This window comes from Actinia tenebrosa, unplaced genomic scaffold, assembly GCF_029948245.1.
Source record: "Actinia tenebrosa isolate PJP-AT-01 unplaced genomic scaffold, QUT_ActTen_1.0 PGA_scaffold2__45_contigs__length_23673736, whole genome shotgun sequence".
NCBI classification, from domain to species: Eukaryota; Metazoa; Cnidaria; class Anthozoa; order Actiniaria; family Actiniidae; genus Actinia; species Actinia tenebrosa.
The window spans coordinates 11,902,371-11,929,924 of NW_028292579.1; the positions used below are offsets into that span (position 1 = coordinate 11,902,371).

The 27,554-nt window shown below is 38.4% G+C and overlaps 6 protein-coding genes across 7 annotated transcripts in view; 4 read left to right on the top strand and 2 right to left on the bottom strand.

Moving 5' to 3' along the window:
- The first annotated feature begins 1,007 nt into the window (after positions 1-1,007).
- Positions 1,008-4,043, top strand: LOC116294122 (uncharacterized). The gene has a single exon (XM_031701655.2). The coding sequence runs from the start codon at positions 1,213-1,215 to the stop codon at positions 2,929-2,931; it is 1,719 nt and encodes a 572-aa protein (XP_031557515.1). The 5' UTR covers positions 1,008-1,212; the 3' UTR covers positions 2,932-4,043.
- A 1,310-nt stretch (positions 4,044-5,353) lies between these two features.
- Positions 5,354-7,142, top strand: LOC148909261 (uncharacterized). The gene has a single exon (XM_089033908.1). It carries the CDS (start codon positions 5,462-5,464, stop codon positions 6,515-6,517), a length of 1,056 nt encoding a protein of 351 aa, XP_088890034.1. The 5' UTR covers positions 5,354-5,461; the 3' UTR covers positions 6,518-7,142.
- Positions 7,143-7,459: 317 nt separating this feature from the next.
- On the bottom strand, positions 7,460-9,501 carry LOC148909262 (uncharacterized). Its single transcript, XM_089034062.1, has 2 exons — positions 9,496-9,501; positions 7,460-9,348 (listed from the first exon to the last, which is right to left on the bottom strand). Exons 1-2 carry the CDS (start codon positions 9,499-9,501, stop codon positions 8,329-8,331), a joined length of 1,026 nt encoding a protein of 341 aa, XP_088890188.1. The 3' UTR covers positions 7,460-8,328.
- On the bottom strand, positions 9,413-11,641 carry LOC148909263 (uncharacterized). Its single transcript, XM_089033909.1, has 2 exons — positions 11,179-11,641; positions 9,413-10,632 (listed from the first exon to the last, which is right to left on the bottom strand). Exons 1-2 carry the CDS (start codon positions 11,423-11,425, stop codon positions 9,965-9,967), a joined length of 915 nt encoding a protein of 304 aa, XP_088890035.1. The 5' UTR covers positions 11,426-11,641; the 3' UTR covers positions 9,413-9,964.
- A 3,503-nt stretch (positions 11,642-15,144) lies between these two features.
- LOC116306453 (uncharacterized) lies at positions 15,145-23,122 on the top strand. The gene is made up of 3 exons (XM_089034063.1): positions 15,145-17,359; positions 19,308-20,846; positions 21,161-23,122. The coding sequence occupies exons 1-3, from the start codon at positions 15,330-15,332 to the stop codon at positions 21,564-21,566; spliced, it is 3,975 nt and encodes a 1,324-aa protein (XP_088890189.1). The 5' UTR covers positions 15,145-15,329; the 3' UTR covers positions 21,567-23,122.
- A 556-nt stretch (positions 23,123-23,678) lies between these two features.
- LOC116306403 (uncharacterized) overlaps positions 23,679-27,554 on the top strand; it is a 61,004-nt gene continuing 57,128 nt past the window's right edge. Inside the window, exon 1 of one of the 2 annotated variants that reach the window (XR_016120591.1) lies at positions 23,679-23,841. The gene's annotated coding sequence lies outside the window, so the exon portion shown is untranslated. The remainder of the gene's footprint in view (positions 23,842-27,554) is intronic. The other variant, XR_016120592.1, reaches the window with a different exon arrangement.

Genomic DNA, 27,554 nt, shown 5'->3' on the forward strand with positions numbered 1-27,554 from the left:
AAAATTAATTTCCGACCTCGCTGGGATTCGAACCCACGACCTTCGGAATTGTACTTACCGATGCTCTACCAGCTGAGCTAGAGGTCAGACTGAGAGCAGGCCGGGGTGAAATAGATGTTTTTTTTCCGAATGAATTTTTCCGAATTTAATTCCAAGGGCTTTCGCCCGGAATAACCTCGTTCCCAAGCACTACAACTTACCTATATTATCTTCTACTATTTCATTAGTGCCACGCGGTCCACATACTCTCATCATTTCAAAGAAATCTTCATTTTAATGGTTCAAGCTTTATATTTAAAATATTTTTCATCTTTTATAGATATTAAAAGTTATTTTAGTATTTCCAGTATTCTTATCGCTCGTTTTGAAGTCACCAATGAAACACATTTTCACAGATTGGTCGGACCGTGACATTGGCGTGACCGTGTTGTGTTATCAGCCGTGATTCGGACATTTGATTGGATGAAGAGTAAATTCTCGTACATTAGAGAGTTTTAGATTGACTTTTTTTCTCCCCGCAAACGGCAAACGTGACCACGTTTTCATCGTTTTCCTGTATTTCACTTTACCTCTTGCAAACCTTCTCACCAAAGACAAATATTGTTTTGTTTTTCTATTACTTGAACTTTTTTGCGATTCTTTCTCAGCTATTTAAAACAATTTTTCACTGGTCAACTGACGCTTCACGTTTGCCGTGAACGTAAATCTAAAACTCTCTATTGTGATTGGTCTGGCGTATCCCTTGCGGTGTCATAACCGTGTTCGTGCCGTGAGCTTCCCACAGTCATGCGAAAACTGCTCTACGCTGATGCTGTACTTATTTAATTCAATGAAGCTTTGTTAGACAAAATATAAAAACATGGTGAACTATGTTTGTGCATGTTTCGAAAAGTCTAACTGTTAAATTCAATGTTTCATTTTCGTGTGTATCTTCGTTCCACTTCCTTTTCGCTCCTTTTTTCTTTTCCCATTATGTGAATCTGATTATTCACCAGAGGTTAGCCAAACCATAATGACCTCGAGTATAAGATATTCTGGGTTAATTATTTATGCATTTGAAAACAATCTGGGCACGACCTCTGATCATTTATTGAACGCGTAGTGTATGTGATACGCTTCCTTGCGCTTCACTGATCTCGCCCAAATTATATTTGTCTTCAAGATCAACGCTTAAAATGAATCTATAATAGCTTCAATTCGAACTGTCCTGGGATGAATATCCGAGAAGACTCCATAGTTTGGAGCGGAGAAGAGTTTTTTCTCAAGGACTTTTTAGAGAAATTTCCACTTCCTCAAATAGTCAAAGTAGAAGAAGGCTATCATGATGAATTCGAAGAAGACAGAACTCTAAGTTCGTCACAACTCCTAACACTACATAGTATTAAAGAATTAGCTACTGTGAAAGCAACTGAAGGGTCACTGGAAGTTTTATTACCGGCAGACTCGAATTCTAGAGTCCAAATCCTCAACAAAAGCGATGGACCAGCATATTATGACACTGTAGAAGCCCTGGCTATTGGATTTCCTAAATTTGCCGCATCCGACCAGAATCTACCATTTTTGAACATCGCTGCTAATGAAGTCCTTGAGTTAATAAAAACAAAACAAAAATTCCGAGAGAGGTTCCTCGTTTGCCAAGTGCTAGAAACAGGTCGAACTGTAGAGCTGCCACTTAGTTTTAAAGGACGTTTTAAGGTGCTTGGAGATTGTCCAACTACGTCTCCAACTCTTAAAGATGTTATTAAATACTGGAAGCTTCCGTGTTCAGTGAAATTCATGGATAACAAGCTAAAACTGTTACAGGATGGTTATGACATAAATCGTCCCTCTGGTTTCGGTATCTTAGGCCCAGTTAAGCTTCATTCAGTCAATCACTACAAAGTTGTTTTCACAACGACTTGGGAAGACCAAAAGGCCCACTCGGTTCTACCACTACCGACCGATCTGCAAGTTCGAGTTGTCGCAGCACTTGGAGCAATTCAAGGTGATAAGAATTATGCCAAACTGTGCAAAATAGCTCAAGACAAGACCAAAAGTGATCAGCTGGTTTTAAGGTTTATCAGGCATGGTCCGTGTAAAGTTATAATGGAAGATATAGAAGAACCAGAGGAATATGAATCACCTTCGAATTACAGTGAGGTTGGACCACGATTACCTCCAAGGAATTATACACCAGGGCAACGCGAACAAGCTCCAGTTCCAAAGCCACGTTCTATAAGCGCTCCTAGTGTTCCTCCTAAAGGCCTACCGAGACCACCGAAAGAGATGAATGACAATGTATTTGAGGAATACCTTTCAGTTAAAGAAAGTGGTAGGTCAAGAAGTATTAGTCTGAATCCGGAGAAACTTCCTCCGAGTTTTGATGATAATGAAGCAGAGGGCTCTCATAGCACCGCTAAGAGCCCGTCAGCTTTCGGGAGCGAGTCTCGAAACCGCTTCAAGGATAGCGGCAAAAAGTTTGGCAACTTTTTTTCTCCGTTGAAAAAAGTGCCCTCAAAAGTCGGAAGCGAAGTCAAGAAATTGAGGCGAAGTGTATCAGATCTAAATGTTTCGAAAAGGTTGCCTTCGTCTGGTAGTGATATTGTAGGGAGCTCGGCTGAGTATCGTGAGGTAACGCCAGTAAACGCCACTGCTGATCGACTAAATCTAGAAATGATTGAAAAACTGAAGCTCAAACCCAATGAAAATCCAAAAGGGAAACTCAATATTGAATATCCCCATAACATTCAATCGTGGTCTATACGAGATGTTGGTGAGGTCTTAAGATTTTGTCACTTGGACATGTATGTCGAGATATTTAAAAGGGAAACAATTGACGGGTCTTTGTTATCGTCTCTGAATGCTGATGCTTTGCAAAGTCTAGGAATCCAAAATCCACTACATATACAAAAAATACTTAAAATTACCAACGGATGGCTGCCAAAGACATAACATATACTACTCATACGTAAGTCATTCATGTTCCAAAGTAAAACTTAGAAAATAGAAATGTTTTCCTTATATTAGTATTTTTCAAAGTCAAAGTATTGGTCACGTGAAGGAGATAGCGTGACCGCAATATCTGCACCCGAGAATGGTGGTTAAAATTATGATAAATATCATCCAAAAATATCTATTATGGAGAACTCATATTGCATATATCAATTTTGGAATTCAATAATTTCTAGCTGATTGTATATATTCACAATTTTTGCAAGTGTTAATTTGTGTTATTAGTGTTATTGGAATTTCTATGGAATGTCAGTACCAATATTCGCTACGCTCTCTCAGCATAATCCATTCTAAATAGGAAAATTAAACTAGGTCCAGTTGGCATTACAATGAATTTTAGGACTGTTTTAGAGAGCGAAATAAACGCCATCTTGGAAATATGTTTACTAAACAGTCCAGAGAGGTGACATAAAGTCCAAAATACACTTCTATGCTAACTCAACCCAGTTTTTTTCTTCAGATTACCTAATAGAATCTTTGCAGATTGTTCTGGGGTACAAAACATTAGGCCGTCTTTTCCTATGCCAAAAAAAAAAACATCCGTTGTTTTGTCCCCCAAAACAATTCCTCTCGGGACTCTATAGTGCATTTTTCAAGATTTTCTCATTATTTGGAAATGGGATGAATAAGATGAAATACTTGTTGATCTTGGAACTGTTGCTTCCATTTAAAAACTAATACTTAATAATTTTATAATGCCTTCAGTTCACTTAACGAATCTGCTTACATTTTTGCTTCACATTTTCCCCCACTCACTCATTTACAAATATACAAATAATTAACCTCCAATGGCAGATATCAGAGTGACTCTCTATTTCCTTCAAACAATGTTGTATCAAGTTGAGGCATTTGGGTCAATACAATGAAATGTATAGAAAATGACCCAAATGTAACAATTGTTTGAAGCCAATAAAGTGTCAATTAGCTATTAAATTGAGTAAAATATATTCAAGTTTAAATTTGGAGAAAAAATCATCCTTTATGTTCACACACACATTTTAATGCCGAGAATTTTGAACCAATAAATGAAAAGAACCTGTTTATCTGCTTAACCTCGGTGTTTACTTATTTGTTATGCCTCATAGTGATTTGTTCTTAGTGTCAGTAATAGTGGTGTGATAGTGGTAGTAGAGTGCAAACAATATAACCGTGAAACTTTAGTAATACTAAATAGCACAATTTCATGCAAATTCCATTGCTTTCTATTGTTTAATTAATACTATTTTGTACTATTTAGTAATTAGTGTTTCACGGATTAATTGTTTGCACTCTAGTAGTAGTACTAGTCGGTAGAGGTTAGAGGCAGTGGTATAGACACCAGAGAGTTTTAGATTTACGTTCAACGTGAAACGTCAGTTGACCATTTAAAAATTATTTTAAATAGCTTAAAAAGTATCGCAAAAAAGTCCAAGTAGTAGAAAAACAAAAGAATATTTGTCAATAACAAGAATTTTTTTCTCTTGAGGATTGAAACTTTTTTGGTGTTTATATATTATATTTTTTACGTTTTGACTTTATACAAGTGTTTGATTGTGTTAGCAACATTAAAATTGGTTGTAGTAGAGGTAGTTACTGAATGGTAGTGGCAGATGTTTACTTATAGCAGTACAGTGCATACCCAAATTATATCCGTGAAAAAATTTGAAAAATTTGCACAAATTGGTAAGTTCAGTAGACCGTAGACCTACCTAACTTTGCACTAATATGTACAATTTTGTTAGTGAACTTTTTCATGGATATATGGTATGTTCTTTACACTCTTGTAGTGCGCAGACGTTGGCATTGACGCATTGATTACTACATGAAAAGTTCAGATGTAAATGTAATTTATTATGGCAAGCCGAATGTAGCAATATTCAACGTTCAACCCCTTATTCAACGTTCAACCATATTTATTCAACGTTCAACCATATTTATTCAACGTTCAACCATATTTATTCAACGTTCAACCATATTTATTCAACGTTCAACCATATTTATTCAACGTTCAACCCCTTATTCAACGTTCAACCCCTTATTCAACGTTCAACCATATTCATTCAACGTTCAACCCCTTATTCAACGTTCAACCCCTTATTCAACGTTCAACCCCTTATTCAACGTTCAACCCCTTATAATTCAACGTTCAACCCCTTATTCAACGTTGAACCATATTTATTCAACGTTCAACCCCTTATTCAACGTTCAACCATATTTATTCAACGTTCAACCCCTTATTCAACGTTCAACCATATTTATTCAACGTTCAACCATATTCATTCAACGGTCAACCCCTTATTCAACGTTCAACCCCTTATTCAACGTTCAACCATATTTATTCAACATTCAACCACCCCTCCCCAATCCCCTCCCCAAGGTTTACTCGTTCCCGGTTTCCTCTCGGCCCGACTACAACAGCCTCGGGCAGAGGGGAGCCTAGGAACAAGGTTGAAGGCGACCTGGCCTAAAACAGAGCCCAGTGGTCTAGAATATGGCGGATACAGATCAAAAAGTCGATCTTGAGAAAGAGGTTCCAAGATGTTTAATCTCTATTCTCGAGAAAACAAAGGAAATTAGTCAGCAGCCATTTGATAGAGAGATTGCCGAAGCACATAGTGTTGTACTTGACATGGCTGTTTGTTTGACCAGGACACTGTGTGATTGCTTCAGCGTGGATCCAAGTGATAGAAATGAACTCGAGTTGTTGTCAAAATATCTAACAGATGTGTTGAATTCTTGGTCACATTACATCAATATGGGATCTGTCACGCCTACAACTGTTGCTGGGCAAATGGCGGCCACCAAGACTTGCTCTCTAAAACCTGGTAGGCCTTCGTATGATATTTCTTGTGAAACCCTTGAAGGACTTCGTGCACTAGGATTCAGTTGGACCAAGATTGCAGAATATTTAGGCGTTTCAAGATGGACAATATACAGAAGAGTAGAAGAATTTCATTTACAAGATATGAAAGGCTTTAGTGACTTGTCTGACGAAATACTGGATGATATAGTTAAAACATATTTGTCAACTCATGGATCAGCCACTGGCCAGGGTTACGTTGCTGGCTACGTAAAGTCACTTGGCTACAGAATTCAAAGGCAAAGAATAAGAGAAAGTATGGCTAGAATGGATCCTAAAAACACTGTCTTGAGATGGGGTGCCTTGGTGTCTCGAAGAACTTATCAAGTGCCATGGCCAAACTCTCTATGGCATCTTGATGGGCACCATTCGTTGATTCGTTGGAAACTAGTAATTCATGGATGCATCGATGGATTTTCCAGAAGAATAATGTATTTAAGTTGCAATTCAAACAACCTTTCAGAAACTGTTCTTGAACTCTTTTTAAATGCAATTAATTCTGATGGTGATCTCTGGCCATCAAGAATCAGAGTGGATCAAGGTGTAGAGAATGTCCTTGTATGCGATGCCATGGTGAAAGCTAGAGGTGAAGGAAGAGGAAGTTTTATAGCAGGTCCCTCAACTCACAATCAGCGCATTGAAAGGTTGTGGCGAGATGTTTTCAGATGTGTTTGCCATCTGTATTAGTACACCTTTTATGCCATGGAATCCACTGGAATACTCCAAGTAAATGAAGCTGTCCATCTTTTTGCTCTACACTTGGTATTTATCCCCAGAATAAATAAGGCAATGAATGAATTTATGAAGGCTTTTAATCACCACAGAGTACGTACAGAGAGAAACTGGTCCCCCATCCAGATGTGGACAAATGGAATGATGCATGCCAATAATCCATTAGCGCATGGATTGGTGGATGAAGAGCCAGATGATCTAGCCATGTATGGATACGATGCCCAAGGTCCATCACGTTCCAGACAGGAAAATAATGTGATAGTTGAGCCAATAGATCTTGATAATGAAGAATTAATAAAGGCATACGTTTTGGATAGGATTGATCCACTGAAGGAATCAAGTGAACTGGGAGTAGACATATATTGTCAGGTTTTAAGTCTCACTCAAGAGATAATTGAAGAAATGAAATGAGTATGCTATGAATAAAGATTAAAGTCACGAACCCCATGATTTCGATATGAATCTAATGGACTTTATGATGTAGGAGACCCTTGTTCTATTGTTTTCTTATATATATTTGACATAGTAGTACACCATAGCAAGCCATATTGCTAGTCTCCATTAAAAGTTTAGATTGTGATATTGAGTCTGAGAGCTTTAATTTTTCATACAACACAACCAAATTGATTCACCTGTAGTTTGTGAATTTATGCATAAAAAATAAAAAATTTCATAATTAACATCTCAGTAATCCAGGGTCTGCTGTAAGGAAGTTTTTTTTCTTCTAATTTCTCTTCTGTGTATTAATACTTTCATCCCCCCGAGTTCAGTTCCCCCTCCACCATCAACAAAAATCAATTTCTAAATAATATAATTTGATCATTAATTTTTTGGGTTCTGAACCTGTCATGAAAACTAAATACTCAGGAAGTGCCAAGACTGAATACAGGTTGTAAATTTTGGTCTTAATAAGCTGCAGGTTTAATACTAGAAATAATTGTAATAGTTTTCAACTGCATATTAAGTTGTTTTGAAATGCACATATGAATTGGTTGTAGAAAAGCCATGGCTTTAAATTGATCCTGGAATTGTTACTCTGCCTTGAATAACAAATTTTGATGTGTTTTAGAAATCACCCTTACACCCACCCTAGTTTCACATAATTTTCCTAAAAATGTAAAGCTGAAATCCTTAACAAAAAGGGGGTGCTAATTATTATTAATCCCATATCCCAACCAAAAACTGTTTATTCCAATCCCAGTTCAAATCCAACAATCTCGGCCAGTTTTACTCAATCCTCAATTTCATTTTCCTATTGTTCTTTGGTTCAAATATCCCAGTCCCATTACATGAAATCCCTCTTCCCAGGAGGCTCTAAGAAATGAAATCCCAGCTATTAGCAACCTAAGAATTGACATACCAGTAATTTCTTCAAAAATTAAAAGGAAATAACAAATAGATTTTTCAATAGCAATAATAGTTTCAATATAACAGTGCATCTTTTAGAGCTATGTATATCATAGTTAATTTTCTTTCATAAATATCTTCAACATTTTTAGAAAAATAAACAGTAACAACTTTTTGGTTTTAGCTTATATGTGGAAATTGTTTAAAGCAACACCAATATATCTCTTCGGAAAATTTAGAACACAAAAAATCAAACATTCAAGTTTACATTTCTGTGCTTTGCTTTTGGCAATCATATTAAAATATCAGAAGAAAATAAATTTCATCATTGTATTCTTGTCCTAGTTTTTTTCAATTGTGAATGAATCTCTTTAGGTTGTTCATGATTTATGTAACATTGAGGCAGGAGTTTCTTATACTCATGCCAGACCGAAATAAACATTAACAAAGGCACTGTCATATACATCAAAGAGCTCTTCTTCAGAAGGAAGAGGACAATCATGTGACCCAGTGGGTAAATACAATGTCTGGGTGCAAGTGTTTGAAGTAGGCACAAAAGCCCACTTGTTCTTACTAGTTGCAGTGGCGAAGCAGATGCTAGGTGGAATTGCAAAGCCCAGAACTGGCTCTTCTTCAGCACCAGTTGCGAATTGTAAGATATGTCCAATGGTGATGGCTGCCCTACGACCACTGGTAGCCTCTCGGACATACTTTAAGAATAACTCATAGACAGCCATTTCATACCTCTTTGCATTTGACCCTTCATCTGAGAAGGAAGGTGCAAGTAAGGAAATCAACTTTCTTCTTGTAAGATTATACGATTGAGAGGGTCGCATCAAGTGTACTAACTGTGGGACAGCCTTTGCAATTTGGTACAAGCCAATCTTTGCAAACCCCATACGTAGCTTAAGAATGCATATGCTGGGCTTGGGTTCTTGAAACAACTCTTGTAACATTGATTCATCCATAAATTTTGGTACTGGCCCATTTTGAAGCATGCTAAGAGCCATGATGATGCCAACCTTTATATAGTCATCAGAAAGCAGATTCCTCAATCCATTGTCAAAATATTTTTCTTTAATCTCTCTGAGGCATAAACGGAAGAATTCCTTTCTTGGCCCCCCATTATCATGTGCAACTTCACCATAAAAGGTTACTTGCAAAGTGAGCTGAAGGTTTTCAATCTCTTCAATTTCATCAAATGCAGTTTTTAACAAGTTTTGTCTGTTCACATCAATAAAGTTCACCTCTCCTTCCAAATTTGACTCAGTTTCAGTAGTATCAAGTGGTCGTCCCTTCACAATATATTTTTGTGCACATCTTAATACCTCAACTGGGTTAGTAGCTGTAAGCGTTTTAGCCTTGGGGCAACCGAGGAGGGCGTGCAGGCGAGATTCGTATCGACGAAAATCCCACGTCCCAGGCGTCGCGACCACTGACTAAGATGCTTTTGCGGGCGAACTTTACTGCGAGCGATACCAAATATTCACGCTACCAGGACGATCACTGAGTAAACGCAAATTTATTGATACCAATACGTAAACTGCAATACAACATTGTAACAGCTCACATTAAAAACTAATTACCAACATGATTTGAATGAGAAAACTGGCATTTTATGAATACATTTAACAACAACATAATAAATGAATATTACTCGCAAGAAAGATAATATAATAAGTATAATCATGGCATAAAGCAGTATAAAACTCATTTTGATAGCGTGGGCGTTTTGAGTTTTCCGAACAAAATATCTAAATAAGAAATAAAGGAGTACTTACATATCGATCCCGCTTGCCTCTAAAAACCAAGGATTTACCAAAGGAACGTATTCGAAAGGAGTTTGGATACACAATCAATATTTACGAGTAACTATTTGGAAAAAACTGGCTAATAGGGACGCTTATGGCCTTTTATATGCGCGTGGTGACGCTAAAGGATCATTTTACAACGCTAACAAAAGCGGGAATAAACAAAGAAAAACAATAACGTAACTAGGTATCGTAACTAGGATTAAACCATAAAAATATGATATTATGAATGTAAATAAGCTAATTAATAAAAGAAAGAATGAATTGAGGAGTTGTCCTTTACAGTAGCCTTGTCTGCCTCACATGCTTTCAAGCATTCTTTCACTGCTGATTCAACATCATAGTTCCCACCCCATGCAGACTTAAGTAGGTCGCCGTCATCTTCCTCTTGTGGCTTTTGAGAAGGAACAAGGCTTTCATAATCCTCTACATTTTGGCCATGGTTATTTTCCCTGCCATCTTGAGTGACTGGTGCTGGTGTTTCCTGCCTTTCTTCACCTTCTACATTGGGTTCACGATTTCTTCCTTGAATATAATCATCAAGCAAGCATTCAAATCCATCCTTCAGGGTTATATAAATGCTTCCCTGGCCTGCAAGGAGTTTTACTTCTTTGAAGGAGAATTCACCAGCATTTACAGGCTTTGACAATTTTCTTCTAATTGCTTTTAAAAATTCCAAATCCTGTGGAGCCACAGTTGGAAACTTTATAACAACTGCCTCAGCCAAGCATGCTCGAATGTTTTGTTCATTCATGTTAGAGTTCAGAGTAACAATGCCTCTCAGTATGATGGCATCATCTTCTAAGAGCAATGAATCACTCTCATTGAGCTGCCCCCTGGAATTTACAAGAACAAACTCGAAAGTCTTTTCCATTGGTTTAGCCTTTTTTTGTGCAGATGAGGCAGAAGTACCTAATAAGCATAAGCAATAGTTAAAACTTCTGCATCTAATAAGCTAATCAAAATTAAACTGGCTTTGTTACAGCATCCTTTTTACAAAATCAATGATTCGCCTTAACATCAAACTTTTTGGCAAAAAAAATATGATAAGCCCTCAACAACAATATTTTTTTCCAACCATGTAATATAATAATTTAAAAAAAATCTTTTTGCTCATACCACCCCCCCCCCCTCCCCCTAAATATAATGGTCTATCCCTAATCAAAAGGATACCGACTGTAGAAAGGAATGCAGACTACAACGTTTATGTTTATTAGCACAGTAGCAAACGTCTCAGTGTGCATACCACACTTCGGTGAAATCCATAGTCATAGTACTATAAAACGACGCTTGAATCATATGGAGGGTCCGAGAGCAGGACATACTGCAGTATATTTTATTTTTATTACGTTCGCGCAGCGCTACAAAATGGCAGCTTTTACCACGTGTAAGCCTGAGTCACGAAAACTACGATAGGTTTTGAACAATGGGATCTCCAAAGAAAAGTATAAACAATACCTGAAATGGCTCGCAGACGTTCTCGTCCATTTAAACGGGAATAAAGCCCTCTGTTTGTAGAGTTCTGGACCATAGATTGAGCTCTATTGACTGTTCTCCCGACCGAAGAAATAGCAGATTCCATTCTGCTAGAGAGACCAGTAGAAGTTGATGGATTCGAAGAACCATTCATCTGATTTAAGATCTTTCCTGCCTCGGTTAGGCATTTTGCCAGATCATCCAAGTATTTTTTATTGTTATTGTCCATTACTGCCCCAATCTCTATTATAACTATGCCCAAATCCAAACACGTGCGTAACCGATCAAATCTGACAACGTACGCGGTGTAACTGGGCTCTGTTTTAGGCCAGGTCGCCTTCAACCTTGTTCCTAGGCTCCCCTCTGCCCGAGGCTGTTGTAGTCGGGCCGAGAGGAAACCGGGAACGAGTAAACCTTGGGGAGGGGATTGGGGAGGGGTGGTTGAACGTTGAATAAATATGGTTGAACGTTAAATAAGGGGTTGAACGTTGAATGAATAAGGGGTTGAACGTTGAATAAATATGGTTGAACGTTGAATAAGGGGTTGAACGTTGAATAAATATGGTTGAACGTTGAATAAGGGGTTGAACGTTGAATAAGGGGTTGAACGTTGAATAAGGGGTTGAACGTTGAATAAGGGGTTGAACGTTGAATAAGGGGTTGAACGTTGAATAAGGGGTTGAACGTTGAATAAGGGGTTGAACGTTGAATAAGGGGTTGAACGTTGAATAAATATGGTTGAACGTTGAATAAATATGGTTGAACGTTGAATAAACGAGCTGAATTGAATATTGCTACATTCGGCTTGCCATAATTTATCCTTTCGGGAAGAAAATATTCAATTAGATAAACAGCTAGTACAGGGATGGAAGTAAAAAATTTGGCAAATTGTTAGACTTATTGAAATGTTGTACTACTCCAAAGAGATGGCATTTTCCTGTAATTGCAAGACAAAAATAATTGAAAAACAATTCTAAAAATATATATATATATATTTAAAACATACTCTTTAAAAAGTCCTAGAATCATTTAAAATATCTTTCAATGCCATTAAAATTTATAATTTCTCCATTCCGTTCTGTCCCCACGGTGCATGCGCAAAGCATTGACTAAATAAATATCATAAGAATAGATAATATTTGTGATAAGGATTATCAGAAGAACTGTCTCAAGTTAGGCGGTAAAATAACTGAAATAGTCCTTTTTTTACGAAGGTAGAACTTCATGTACCTAGTGCCTATAAACCTCTTGCCCTTGCCATTAATATTGATTCGAATTTTTGAATGTTATTCTAATTGTCTCGCTCTCTTCCTAAGATCAACAGAATCACTCAAGTGTATAGTTTTTTTCATGTGAAGCCACGCACGAAAGATATCGCGCTAGCCATATCAATAGTACACTAACTACAGCTAAGATAATTGAGGCACATACCGAGCCGTTTACTAAGTTTTTCGACATGGAAGCGGTCATCAACGTGGATGGAAAAGACCACGTCTATGATCATGACAAGCCACCAGAGATTGTAGTTACAGAACTTACAGTCTTACAACCAAGACAGCCGTCGTCTTTCGAGAGAAGAGTCAAAAGCAAGCACCACAATGGTCAAGACAATGCTCAACCTGTTTCATGTGAAGTCATAAAGTGGTCTTTGAGTGGCGAAGACAGATTGAATGTCCAAGTGACAAAAAGTCCTCGAAGTTCTTTGAAGAGAGAGCAAAAAGACAACGAAAGTGACAGCAAAACAGTCCTGAAAACGCCTTGTAAACTCAAGGATTTGACAGTCGATGAAATTTCGGAATGTCTCAGAGAAATAGGCCTGGAAAGGTACGTCGAGAAGTTTCGTCTTGAAGGTATTAATGGTAAACTATTCGAAGGCTTGGACGAAGATTCTCTCTTAGAACTCGATGTTGAAGACCAAAAACACCAAGAAAAGATACTAAAGCTTGCTAAAGAAAAAGAGTATCGACCGAAAACTCTAAAAGTTGAATTTAGCAGAGGTTAAATCGATCACAGCAGGTCTTGTTTTAAAAACAAAGTTGTACATCATCACTATATATCCACAACAATACTTTGTATCTTTATCTAAGAGAAAAAACGAAGTCGAAATTCTATGAATGGTAAATTCTATAAAACTGTCTTTGAGTGTATCAATCGCTAATTACTGTTATTTTCATAAACTTGCGAATTCGTTACCTGCGAGCTGTAGCTGTAATTTGGTTTTTCGCTGCCGTCAATCAAACCCTAATCAGTTGGTGCCTTTCATATTTTTAGACTGATGGCAGCAGTAAAAAAACAAATTCCAACAGGCTGGCGAATCTTAACTACAGAGTTCGCATGTTTGTGTAAATAGCAGTAAGAGCTTGAGAAGTGACTCACACTCTAGAAAGAGTTAGAAACTTCGAGGTCTTCGGATCAGTGTGTGTATAACACTGACACTGGAATGCATTTAATCATCTGCGATTAAAAGTGCTATGAATTTTATAACAAGTGCTTTTAGACTTTCGCTGTCATTTTGTCACGAGATGAAAGCGATACCTATTGTTATATCTATAATACAGAAAAGAAAATATAACAATCTGTAACTTTAACAGAGGGTATTTCATTATTTGTAATAAAAATAAAAAAGTATTACATGCATGATTAGTTGAATTTGCTAATTAATCATTGTACATTAATTAATCATTATAACATAGCCACGATACATCACGCGCTCTGATTGGTTAATTAGCGTGCGCGAGCGTGCATCCAGAAATGGATGGTGCGCGCTGAACGTGATTGATTAGCGGCAGCTAATTAATGACGATTTTTTTTGATAAACAAATATTTTTTTAAGGTTTTGCTATCGTTATAAAACCAATGTTCAAATCTTATTTGTGCGTACATCCAGTTCTGGATGCACGAAGAAGGCTGCTTAAGCACTCAAGAAGCTAGAGTTGCACTCGGCTAGGTCTCGTGCGACTCCTACGCTTCTTTCGTGCTTAGCTACCTCCCTCGTGCATCCAGAACTTGATATACGCAAGCTAAGCTTGCTTGCTTTGAGAGAACCAACATTACTGCAAATCATCTCACAGATGACACAGATCTACGGACACATCGTATACACCGTAAGCAACCAAAATAAATGCTATTCAAAAAACAATTGACCAACAAACTGGCAGACTATACTACTTGTTGACGTGCTCAATCTCACGGCTGATGACGTCACCTCGTAACACTTGCGTCCTTCTCGCCTATCAACTGCAGAAGCTGCAGTCTCGCAGTCTAAATCCGTTGATATCGATGCCTGCGTCTCACTTGATTAATTCGCGTAAACGAGAAAATAGGAGTGACGTATTTCCGAGTCCATCTTCTTACAAAAACCTCTAAAATAAAACGAAAAAGGTCCAAATGATTTAACTTCCATCTGAAACAATTAGAACTTTGGACAACAAACCCTGTCTTGAAGAAAAAATAAGGAAAATCTTTATACTCGGAAGTCGCTGTACCATATGATTGACGTCACGCTTAAAAGCTCTGTATAGGTATTATTTATTCGAAATCTTTTTCAAAATGGTTCTGTTTTATTATTTAGTTTTTAATTCAGGTATAACACAAGCAACTGAAATTATGTCTTCAAATGTCTACAAATGCATGATAAATACAGAATGCTGTATACTAGCTAGGTTGCATGCTTAGCTTCTATAGAAACAAAACCGGAATATTGGCCAGAACTGGGGCAAATGATGTTATGCATATTTTTTTAAATACACAAATAAGTACCATTTTTATCACCTCGATCCACTCCGCTAATATGTAGGATTCAGTATTCAGTATTTTTTTGAAAGGATCGTACCTTTCCCCATGGTTGTGTCATAACTTCTGACTTTGTATTTACAAGGTCTTTTGCATCGAGAACTAAATGTAATATTCATCATGCTGGCATAAGCACTGGACCAAAGATAATTTGACTGATTGGTTATGCCATTCGAGCATAGAAAGGAAGTAAATACTTTAACATCATCATAAAGAATAGTTCATAATGGCAAGTACAGTCGATTCAGGACTAAAGAACAACAGCTCTTTGACGATAGAAAAAATTGGCGCTTATTTCCTTCCTAAGGTACATTGCCTTTGAAAGAACTAAAATATTAACGATGTTCCGATCAAATACCATGTCAGATATAAGCAAGATTAAATGGAGCAGTGAAGAATATTCTTTAGAGAAGTTCGTGGATCTCTTTCCTCTGCCTCAAGTTGTTCGCATTAAAACGAACCTGAAAGGAAACAATGAAAGGAAAGGACAACCGGTAAAGATGTTATCGAACGATGTCTTTGTTCTGCATTGCGAAAGACATAAAGAGGTAATTCGTGCCACTGATTCTCTGAAGAATGAGTTTTATCTGCCACACGACTCCACCGCCAAAGTTGAAGTGATCTGGAAAGATTATAACAAGTTCTACGACAATGTAGGCGAGCTGTTCGACCATTTTCCCGCGCATGTGCTAGTGGTTGAAGAAGATGAGACTTTGGGAATCAAAAAAGGCGACGTTCTTAAACTTAAAAAGAAGGTAAAGGATCGAGAAAACAATTATCTGAAGTGTGCTTTTCTGGATGGAAATCGCGCAGATGTGGATATCCCTTTCAGTTACAAAGGGGTTTTTAAGACTCTTGGAGATCTGACATCTGAAAGCATCCCCCTTAAAGAGGCAGTCGAGTTTTGCAGGCTTCCTCGAAACGTGAAATTTATCGGCGATAAACTTAAAATCAAAAGGATTTATGGTACATCCAAGAGCCCCGCATTGTTAAGCAGTTTGGAACGCGTCACGCTACACGAAGTTATAGACCATCGTGACGTCATAGCGAGCCAGGTGTCAGACGGGCAAGTCGTTGTGAGTTCAATTCCTCTTGTTGAGGACGTCATCGTCAACGCCGCGACAGCAGAATCAAGAGGCGGTCCAGAATATACTCGCCTTTGTCAAATAATTGATAGGAAAACTACAGCAGAAATGGTGAAGGAGATTGGCGTCTTGCATCAGCACTGGGTTGTGTTCCAGGAAGATGGCACCAAAGGTCCTTCCTCTTGGAATCACCAGCTCTTTAGCTTGGCTAGTCTTGAGTATCAGGACATTCCACACGTTGACGATGACAATGCGTCGGTAACAACTGGCGTGAGCATTCATGTGAATAAAGATCCACCCTTTCTTCCTCCTAAAATTTCAAAGAAACAGAAACCACCGCCTATTCCCCCAAGAATTCCTTCACAATCGTACATGAGACAAGATCGTCCCATTTTAACACCTCCTCCTATACGGCGTGCCGCTAGGCGAGCGGAAGATGCCGGCTCGTTTCCTAATTCCTCCATCATGAAGTCAAAAACCCTCCCAAGAAAGTTTCCTAGTGAACCAAATAAGAAGGACGAGCAACGAGCCCCATATCAAACTAGAGGGGGTACACATCAAGATGTGGGTAGGATAAATGAGAGACTTGACATTGATAACCTAGAAGGAGAAGGTGGGTATGTCAAGATGGCAAGTGTAGCACCCCATTTGCCAACCAAATACGAAATTCTCTGTGAGTCCACTCACAAACAAGCTCAACCAGATTATTACAACTTCACTAGTGATCGAGGAAGCCAAGGACCCCAACTAAACCCAAATGAGTTAAAATCTTCAAAAAGAGAACGATCAAGGTCGCATATAGAAGAAACTAAATCGGAAATTAAAAAAGATCATATGGAACACAAAATGCCTTCTGATACCACTCAAATATCTTATGATTCAGAAGATGTCCACCTTAAAATCAGATATGAAAAATCGGGGGAAAGTCGTAAGCTGTACTCAGAGGTCCCATTCATGATGGTAAAAGCTGATCGACACAACAAACTGCCGTTTTTTAAATGTCCTCAAAAGATGCCAAAGGCTCCGCCCGGTTTGGATTTCATCAACAGCAAAAATGTAAAAAGTTGGAGCCCGCTTGAAGTTTTGAAGTTTCTCAAGTTTCTCAACCTTGAGAGGTATGAGAAGGCGTTCAAACAAAACAAAATAGACGGAGAAATGCTGCTCAATTTGGATAAAAGACTATTGCATGAACTGCGTGTCACAGACTCACATGCGGCTACTATTGTGAAACTTGTTCATGAATGCATCAAACATGAGAATTCTACGATACCTAACCAATATGTGCCGTAACCTTCACATTTTATCGATACCTTGAAAATACCTCTGGGCTGATCAAAGTCTGGGCAATGCTAACTCACAGATCAAACCCTGAAACCACCTTTGGGCTGATTAAAGTCAGGGCATGGCTAACTTACAGAATCTAATAAACATCGAACCGTAACATGCACCAACAGATTCCATAGTGGGCAAGCATCATTGAGCTGAAGGTCTTGAAGAGAGGTAACTACAGTGAATAGTTCTACTGGGATGAGTTTCATGGGTGCATATGCACCTCTGTTCCCATCTAAGAGTACCACCTGGGAAGGGCATCTGTGAGATGTTACACCCGTATATCCATGATGAAAACATGCTTTTTCACGCCTATAGGTCTGCAAATAGAACAAATTACATTTCTTTTGCACCACGAAAAAGGGACTTGATGCATTGGGGCTGATACTTAGGTCACTGAAAACAATAACTAGAATTGCCAAAATGCATGGATTATTATTTTCCGGTTTAAAAATAAGAAGTAAAGAATTCGTATGAAGTCTAGAAAAAAAAAACTGATATATATATAGTTTTCTTGAGTGTCCCCGCTGTGGGCTAACAACATCCATACCTTTTGTTTATCCAGACGCGTCGAGTGCATTCACAGGTAGCCCAAGCTTGGTTTCTGTGGTGTCCTGTTATAAGGAAATGTATGGAGATTCATCAAAAATTTCAATAAAATCATTGAAACGTGAAATAAAGCCTCGAACTTTTACCCGATCATTGAGAAATAGCACTTCTTTCGCTCTGCGTGGTTATTTTTTGAATTTAGCCCGTTTTAAGATCCCCACCAGTCCCACCAGAAACCAAGCTTGGGCTACCTGTGGTCCATTGCGTTACAAGTCGATTAATTGTTTAAAATGGTTAATTTACATATTATATCGCGACATCATTGACTAACCTAATAAATTTACGCTTATTATTTCACCTTCTCATTTGAAGTGCTCATATCAGTGCTCATATTTATTGATGCACTTGCCGTGAATAAGAAGAAAATTTAGCCAAAATAGAATATTTTGATAAGATTTTTTAAGAAAAACGTAAAACACTTTCAAACGTTTTCTATAACATAAACGGAGTTCATGTAATATTTCAAAGCCTCCAATGTCGGACTTGACGCGATTTCAAGTCCAAGCAATTAGTTCCAGTCCGAGGCGCAACTCGAAATCCCGGCCAGTCCGATATTGGAGGCTTTGAAATGACTTCTCATGCTCATTAGTTATTCGACTTGGAGTAGCTGGAACAAAATTAATTCAGTCCTATAGGAATTAGGAATATAGAATTAATTTTGTTCCAGTTATTTCAGACTGAATTCAGTCCTTTCAGAGGACTTTACCAGGTTTCAAGTAACATCATGTCACCCAAAAATAGCCCAGTGATTGGCTGGTTTCCTCATGCATTATTAATAAGTATGAGAAGGAATATTTATGATTCATGCAAGGTTATTGCAGACAATACAAATAGAATTACTAATTTTTTAAAATATATATTCTTGTCTGTTATTTTCGTTGCAAGACTGACGGCCTTCAGCGATTTGGGTTTTTTCCAAAAAAAGCTTTTCAAGGAAAATATTTCTGCAAAACAAGGAGCGAGATTGATTGAAAAGTTTTTGAAAATTTTATTTACTCTTCCGTGCTGAGGTCACAGTTGGAGATGACTGACCCTTTTGTTTCGATCTAGTATTTGTCTAGGAACTATTTATTCGAAAACTGTGAAATAGCTCTCGTTCGTACTGAATTTCTATTGGACAAGATGTTTACTTTGTTTATGCGTAGCATTGAGGAAATAGCGACTGACGACTGAAACGAATTATAACAAAAGCCCGTATACAGAATTAGAGGTTCATTATTCGTTTCGGGTGCGAGGAGGTTCGAAAGTTTAAACCTCTCTCTTGGGATTGATCGTTATGGCTGAATTGAACTCGAGAGTGTACGACTTTAAAACTTTCATCGATGAATATCCATTGCCTCAAATCGTCAAAGTCATCGAAGGAGTTTATGGCAATGAAGACGAATTGACTCTGTCAGCTCTCGAAGTGGTTCACCTGCACATGGTGAAAAACTGCGACACTGTTAAAGCCACAGATGAAAGAAATCGCGAATTCTATGTACCATTAAATTCACCAGCGAAGGTAAAGGTGCTCCCGAATCCAATCTATCAGGAATTTTATGATGATGTACTAAAACTGGCCGAAGATTTCCCGACTTACGTCGAAGCATGTGATGATGATTCTGAATTAAACATTAAAATGGGAGACGTGCTAAAATTAAAAAGGCTCACCACAAATCCACACGATGATAACTATCTAATCTGCGAGTGCACAAACAAAGAAAAACGAGAAATTTTGATTCCATTTTCGTACCGAGCGAAGTTCAAGACACTCGGGGACTTTGAACATTCTGTTTTGTTTCTCAAGGAAGTTGTTGCAAAGACACCACACTTTCCCGTTTTGGTGAAGTTTCAGGACAACTTGTTGAAAACGAGTAGAAGAGATATCAATGCTGGCTGCCCTACAGGATTTAATCAATTAGGAGCATTTTCTCTCAAGGAAGCGTTTGTTATGAAGCTGGTGGTTGCTACGTCGTGTGGCGCTAATCACGGAAGTAAGGAGCGAACTCTGCTCACAATTCCCCACGATCTAGACATCAGAGTAATTCCAGTTTTGGACAAGAGCGAACGAAGCGCTTACCAGACTGAAAAACTCTGTCGAATTGGAAGTTTTAAGATAAATTTTAATGAAACAAGCTTCAGATATGGCTGTAATTTTATAAAAAAGCAAGAATGTTCTCTACTTAAACAAGGCAATACTAGGAAACCGATTCCAAGATCTCGAAATCGCGTGACACCTGACATGACAGCTACGTCTTCGGGAATCTGTGACGACAAGCAAACAGTAAATGACAGCTGTGCTTTCAGTAGTTGTCTTGACGATGAGACGGAAAAGAAAGGGACTTGTGCTGATGATATTGACGAAAGCGCCAAAACCACTACTTTAATCAACGAAAAGGAAGATGTTTATGTAGATATGAGCTTCTGCAAGGATATAACACCAGAAGTTAACTTTGGTGAATCGGAATCACTCAAACAGCAACAAAGTAAGAAATATGAGGCTACAGCTGCTGCTTCTGGTAATGGTACTGGTACTGGTACAGTAACTGCTGATGATGATGATAATGATGAGGAAGATGGTGGCGGTCATGGTCGTGATAGCAGTGGTAGTGACAATGGGAAGGATGGACACCTTGCAAAAAGTAACATTCCTCCATTACAATTTAACAACTCTCGTGACATTACCGAAGAGACAAATGATTATGACGAAGTCCCAGTCAAACAGAGTCAATCAGCGAGTCGCCCCACATCCATAGTCAAGAACCTTAGATACGATACTAATGATAATGTGTTCCAGAGTGGACATGGTCACCTTAGTCTTCCTCCTTTTGTCCCAAAACAACCAAGCCGTTACTCGTACAAGACAGATACAGAAGAAGGAGAAGAAGAAGATGAAGAAGGAGAAGGAGAAGGAGAAGAAGAAGAAGAAGAAGAACAGAACCAGGAGAAATATGTATGCATGACAAAAGAAGTTGGAGCAGGAAACACAATCGTTCATCTTGAAGAGGGCCGGAATGGAAAGAAACCCCTTCGACAGCTAAGCGATTTGGGGCCGTCCATTTCGTCTGATTCCGGATCTTCAGCAACATCTTTCCCTCTCTACGATGTTCCACCTTCAATTTCTCAAAGCACGAAAAAAACGAAGAGCAAAATACTTTAAAAAATTGAAAATCTGAAAAAGATATCACGAGTGCCTTGAAGAGATCCAAGTCTACCACTGACATGGAGAGCTCTGTGGACTACCATTACGTTGAACCCATTTCAGAGGCAAAAGCTGACAAACAAACAGACATTGCGAAATTTCTGTCTCGTTTGCAAAGGTCGAAGGAGCAGGGAGGCAAGGACTTTAGTTCCGTGGACTATCTTAGTACGCTGACAGTAGATGAAGTGTCAGAATCTCTGAAAAACCTTAATTTACATAGATACGTCGAGACATTTAGAGCAAATACTGTAGATGGGAGCTTGTTGATGGATTTAAATGATAAGATGCTGGATGAACTAGAGGTGACGAGCGAGATTGATCGCTTGAAAATACGGAAATTGCAGACGCAAGGATGGACTCCAAAGTACCAATAAGTCAAGTAATTAGCCTTGCCTTCAATAGCGCCTTTCACATTTCCCTGCGCCATCTTGAAAGGTAACCGTACCTTTGCATCGAAGCGAGACGAACGGTAAGCTTGCAATGATAGAGACCTTTTTTTAACACCTTGAACAATTATTCACATGTCTCTATCATTGCAAGCTCACCGTTCGTCTCGCTACGATGCAAAGATACGGCTACCTTTCAAGATGGCGCAGGGAACTGTGAAAGGGACTATTGACCTTTCCTGGACTTCCCTGAATGACCATAAGACGATGGCTCCAAGTCGAAGTAGGACTTGATGTGTTCATGCATACATTTAATGTATTTTATCAAGTTCAACCCTAAAAGCCATTGTTTCGTGGTTACTCAGGTGAATTCGAGAAGAATTTGCAAGACCTTACATTACAATTCTGTCTGAAATAAGGTGAGACTATGTATGAAAATACCTCCAGCCTCGCTCCCATGGTCGTTTCCTTTCTCTTTACGAGACTGGGAAAGAAGCTATCTTGCCCATGAGGAAAAACGGGCCAAAAAGGTACTGTGCACCTGCTATTCCCTTGAGTAGGATTTCTTTCCTTTCCCTTTTAATATGGATGCAATAAATAAGGAATCCTATTCCCAAGAGATTTGCTGGGAATGGTAAATCCTTATGTTCAAATTGAATGAGAATCTAAAGACAAGAATGGAAGGGAAAATCTACATAGCACTTAGTTAATTCAGAAAAGATCTATTATATACCTATTGTCGTTCTATTTATTGTATTAGGTCCGATTCATAGTATTTTTATGAATACATTCACATCAATTGCGTCCTATATAGGCTCTTCCATTAATGGAATGTCCAGTGCACCTCAACTTTTGTTTATTCTCATAAGAGTAAAAGCCGGTTTATTGTTTTGTCCTTTAAATAACAGATATTAAATAATAAATAATAAAAATAAATAAACAAAAATAAATTAGATTTAGCAGTGGAATTTCCACAGAGTAGCTCTTCATCCACCGAAATTCCAATTGAAATTTAAGAGTTGATTTTTAGATTTACTCTCTAACTATTGCCTTCAAACACTCGTTTTGAGTAGAGGCATTTGGGTTAAGGTTAATACAAAATGAAATGTATAGAAACTGACCGCCCAAATGCAACAATGGCTTGAGGCTAAGGCAATAGAGTAAATCTAATAAAATCTGCTATTGGACCAACATTGGGAATATTCTCAGCAAGCAGAGCAAGGGGTCTATTATTGGCGTACATCACTTCCCCCAAAAATAAGAAGACAAAAGACGTGGCCGCCATGTTGATTGACATGATGAGAGACAATTAAGTCGACCAAAATGGCGGCTATGACGTCATATGTACTCCTGAATTGCTAGTTTTCATAGCCACCAGGTTAGTCATATATTCATACACAACAGTTTCTTTCCTTGTTTCATGGCCGCCGTATCTTTTGATCTGTACTTTTATTTTATTAGGAATAATTGCAAATCGACTATAGAGGTTTTGCTCGAACACGTGATTGCAGCCATGTTGGATGACATTAAAATTGATACGTTTTGCCGGCATTTAAAAAGTTTATCTTCTAAAGAGAAAAAGATATTATTGTTTTGTTCTTGTTTTATTTTGTCTAATCGTTGATTTTACAAACGCAGAATTACGTGCAATACAAAAGCTATAAAACCGAACTGAAGGAGGCCACGAGCCCAAAACCTAGACCCTAATATCTAAGAACAAATATCTTGTGAGGGGTGGGGGGGGGGCCTTACAAGAAGGACAAATGTCTCATGGAGGTGGGGTAAATAACAAGTCTAATAGACTTGGTCTTCTCTCCAAACACCGTGGCGTGCTAAGCATAAAATCCCAAATAAAATGTGAATGCAGTGCGATGCAGAGGTGTAGCAATTTACTCCACAAAATCCACAGAAATCCCACATGAATTGATTTCATTTTGATATGACGAAACAAACTTGTTTTGGAAGGGCGGCACGTGCCTGAGATGATACTCACCGTAACCATGCCAACCACCACGTGTCAAAGCCATTGTAATAGTAATGGTTAATAGTCTCGTTGAATGAATACTAAGTACCCAGTATTGCCCGGAGGGCACTAACTTATCTCATGGAACTTTCTTGACCCCTGACGTGTTTGGTATTCTGCAAGGTTGTTTTAATGATTTTAGTGTATTGAGCTCTTGCCGTTCGATTACAAATAATAATATTTGTAATCTCTGCTCCTTTTTCGAACTGGTTCTGTTGTACTTCAATTCACTGCAAGTAGGTATGCACCTATATCGTTATCTTCGTTGTATATGTTCTGTGTTATCGATAGTAATTTATCAATAGCGTCTTAAGGGTTATGATATTTATCGATAACTTTGTCATCGGGAGATGAGACCTTTTCAGTGTTATCATTCAAACTTAACTTCTAGTGATAACAATATGTAGAATTCAAAACGAGTGTATAGTAGAAAATAGGCATATGAGATTATAGCAATATACCAAATTAGGAGACTAAGAATGTTTTTCAAAGAAGCGAATATAGTCCATAATCTGCGAGGTTATTGCAAGCATTATAATTTTTGATAATAACTAATAATTTATGGCTGTATTTTGATAAATATCAAGATACCAATACCTGTGATAGCTCAGTACACGAAATAGAAAAGGCATAAGAAATGATGCGAAAGGTTTAGCTAGGAAAAGACATGTGACTTGCTAATATTATGGATTATGTCAAGGGAATGGCTGCAGGAGCTGGCAGAACAGAGCGTGTTTATCTTCAAATGAAACAATAGTTTAACCGCCTATATTTACAGATATAAAGCAGATTAGTATTATATGATTACATGCGAGCCTTGTTCGCCCTATTTAGGTTTAGTAAAACATGTTTTAATTATCCAACTCGAGCAATACGATATATAACACTCATGGTTTCCGGGTAAAAATTCCCAAGGAAAAGAACAGTTTCCATTTCAGTCATGACTAATCTAGAAATCATCTCAGTCTGAAGAAATCAACTATCTGATTATTTATTTTCTTTGTCGGTATTTTCTTGTAGTTCGTCTGGGCACACAAAGCTTGTGTTGTTTCAATGTTTGATGAATATATAATGTTAAATATGTTGATTCTCTGTGGGGGGACGATTCTTGTCCTCGCTGCTGGAGATTCCGCTTCAAGATTCTCCACTTCACTAACCAAGCTATAAGAGGACCAAAATGATAAACCCTATCAATTAGTACCTCCGTTTTCTTATCATTATCACATCTTTTTAAAATATGATGAGATATCACTTTATAAAAGGTTTGTTTTGACATTGGACAATTCACCCCCACCCCTCCATGGTGTGTTTTGATAGAGGACAGCACTTGGTGTCCTGTAGTGACGGTGTCGCGCTTTTCATTGCAAGAATTATTGAGATATTTTATAAACAGTGACTTTAGAGTAAGGTTAAACATAGTGCATGTGTTGGTATCTGTATACCTTTTATGATACGTTGGTGGATCGTCTTTATACGCAGTAAGAGGTTATTATTGAACCGGGCGAAGTTAAATGTTCGTTTTTTCTTAATTATAATTTTGGCATCCGGTGTCCGGTCCGGCTATCCCTTCTTTCGTAACTTACTACCTATTCCATCCATGCATCCATCCATGCATCTATCCATGCATCCATCCATGCATCCATGCATCCATCCATTCATCCATGCATGCATCCATCCATCTACCCATCCATCCATGCATCCATGCACCCATGCACCCATCCATGCATCCATGCATGCATCCATCCATCCATTCATCCATGCATCCATCCATTCATCCATGCATCCATCCATTCATCCATGCATCCATGCATCCATCCATGCATCCATCCACCCATCTATCCATGCATCCATCCATGCATCCATCCATCCATCCATTCATCCATCCATCCTGTTGTGACCGATGAAAGGCTAAAATATACTTCAAACAATTAAAACATTCGGTGATCGTCCGCCATGCTTTACTCAATAACGTATCTGGGTGAATATCCCGTATGTATACATGTGGGGGGGACTGGTAACAAGTTATGTCATAACATCTCCTCTTCTTACAGATGTATAATTTAAAAGAAAATAAATCACAATAAAAATTTGAAAACAACAAATGTTCTTTCAACATTTTGTAACTCAATAGTTCATAACTCTTAATTAATGTTCTTATCTTGGGACGTAGTCTTGCAGATACGCTGGTCTTCTGGTCTGTCTTTTGGGTCGTTCAGCTCTTGGGTGGGGGCTTTGTGGATGTGGTCCTTTGTCGGCTGCTCTGTTCTGTGTTGCGTTTTTGTCTCCTCTATCTGTGGTAGGGTTCTGTGGTTGCTTCTCTTGCTTTGGTTCATCTATCTCAGTAGTATTCCGCAGTATCTCTTCCCTCCAATCTTTATTATCATGTTCTAACTCTGCTTCCTCTTCCTCTCTGTCCGTATTATCGTTGTTCTGCATTACTGTGTTGCCAAGTTTGAAATGGCTTGCATCTCGTGTTAGTGTTCGTCCATCATGTATGCGTCTGGCTGTCACTGTCGATCCCTCAATTTGGGTTACAATATAGAACGATGGATCATATGGTGTTGACCATTTGTTGACCTTTCTTTGCTTCACTAGCACGTAGTCACCTTTGATGAATGAATGTTCCTTGATACTTTTCCTCTTGTCCATCTTAGCTTTGTATCGTTTATCTCTTTCGTTGATGATCTTGTCTGGCTGACTTGGCTTCTCCTTGATTGGTGGAGTGTAATCTAGTTTGGTGCGGATTAGTCTGTTTGTCATAGCTTGGTATGGTGACACGCCGGTTGCTGGATGTGGTGTGTCCCTGTAGGCCATCAACATTTCTTGTATAGCAATGTTTCTTCCTGCTTTGTCTTTGCCTTGGATGTGGGCAATTTGCTCTGTCTTGTTTAATAGTTGCATAAATCTTTCTGCTTCGCCATTTGCTCTCGGGTGTAATGGTGTGACACGATGGTGTTCAAAGCCTTCTTCCTCTGCAAAGTCAGCAAATTCTTTCGAGTTAAATGGGGGTCCATTGTCTGATTCCAGTCTCTTTGGTATTCCGTGATGTCCAAACATCTTCTTTAGTTTCTCTTTGGTGGGCTTGAATCCTGTTGAGTATGTCGTTTCCACCTCTGGGTATCTGGTTCGTTTGTCCACCACCACAAGATTGTAGTGACCATCCGGGTATGGTCCTCCAAAGTCTGTGGCTACTGTTTCCCATGGTTTCTCTGGAATCACTGATGGTTTTATTGGTTCTTCTTTTGCTTGTCTCGTTGTGATTTTGCATTCATAGCACTGTCCTACAGTGTGCTCTATCATCGCGTTCATGTATGGGAACCAGTATTTGGCTCTTACCATTTGCTTGGTCTTGGTCGATCCCAAGTGTCCTAATTCGTGCGCGATTGCGATAACCTTGGTCTGTAACTTGGCTGGTAGGACTATCCTGTCGTTTCGGAACACTAGATCCTCTGCTATGAACAGTTCCTCCTTCACTGAGTAATATGGTGTGATATCAGGTTCTTTCTTGTGCTTTTCCCAATTTCCTTTCGTGATGATGTCTCTTACTTTCTGGAGTGTTTCATCTTTGCTTGTTTCTAATCTGATCTTGTCAATGAGTACCGTTGGTTCCTTGTCTATGATAGCTTTTACTGTGTGTAGACGACAACTATTTGATTTCCTAATTAGCGTAGGTTATTAATATTCATAAGTTGAAATTATGGGATGTAAGCCGGGACAGGCAGCAAGACGATCGTAATACGTACACCATATGGTATGTCAAGATTATATTTGATTTTCCGTAAGATATAGGCTTTTAATTTGTAACTTTTTATTTCTAGTGAACCTCGTAATTATAAATCTGTCTATTGTGAATGAAATAACTGAAGAACATCAAGATTATCGAGAATTAAAACGCTGATATAATCGACGAGCGTTTTGCGTTGTGTACCCATTACTGAATTAGATGTCCCCAC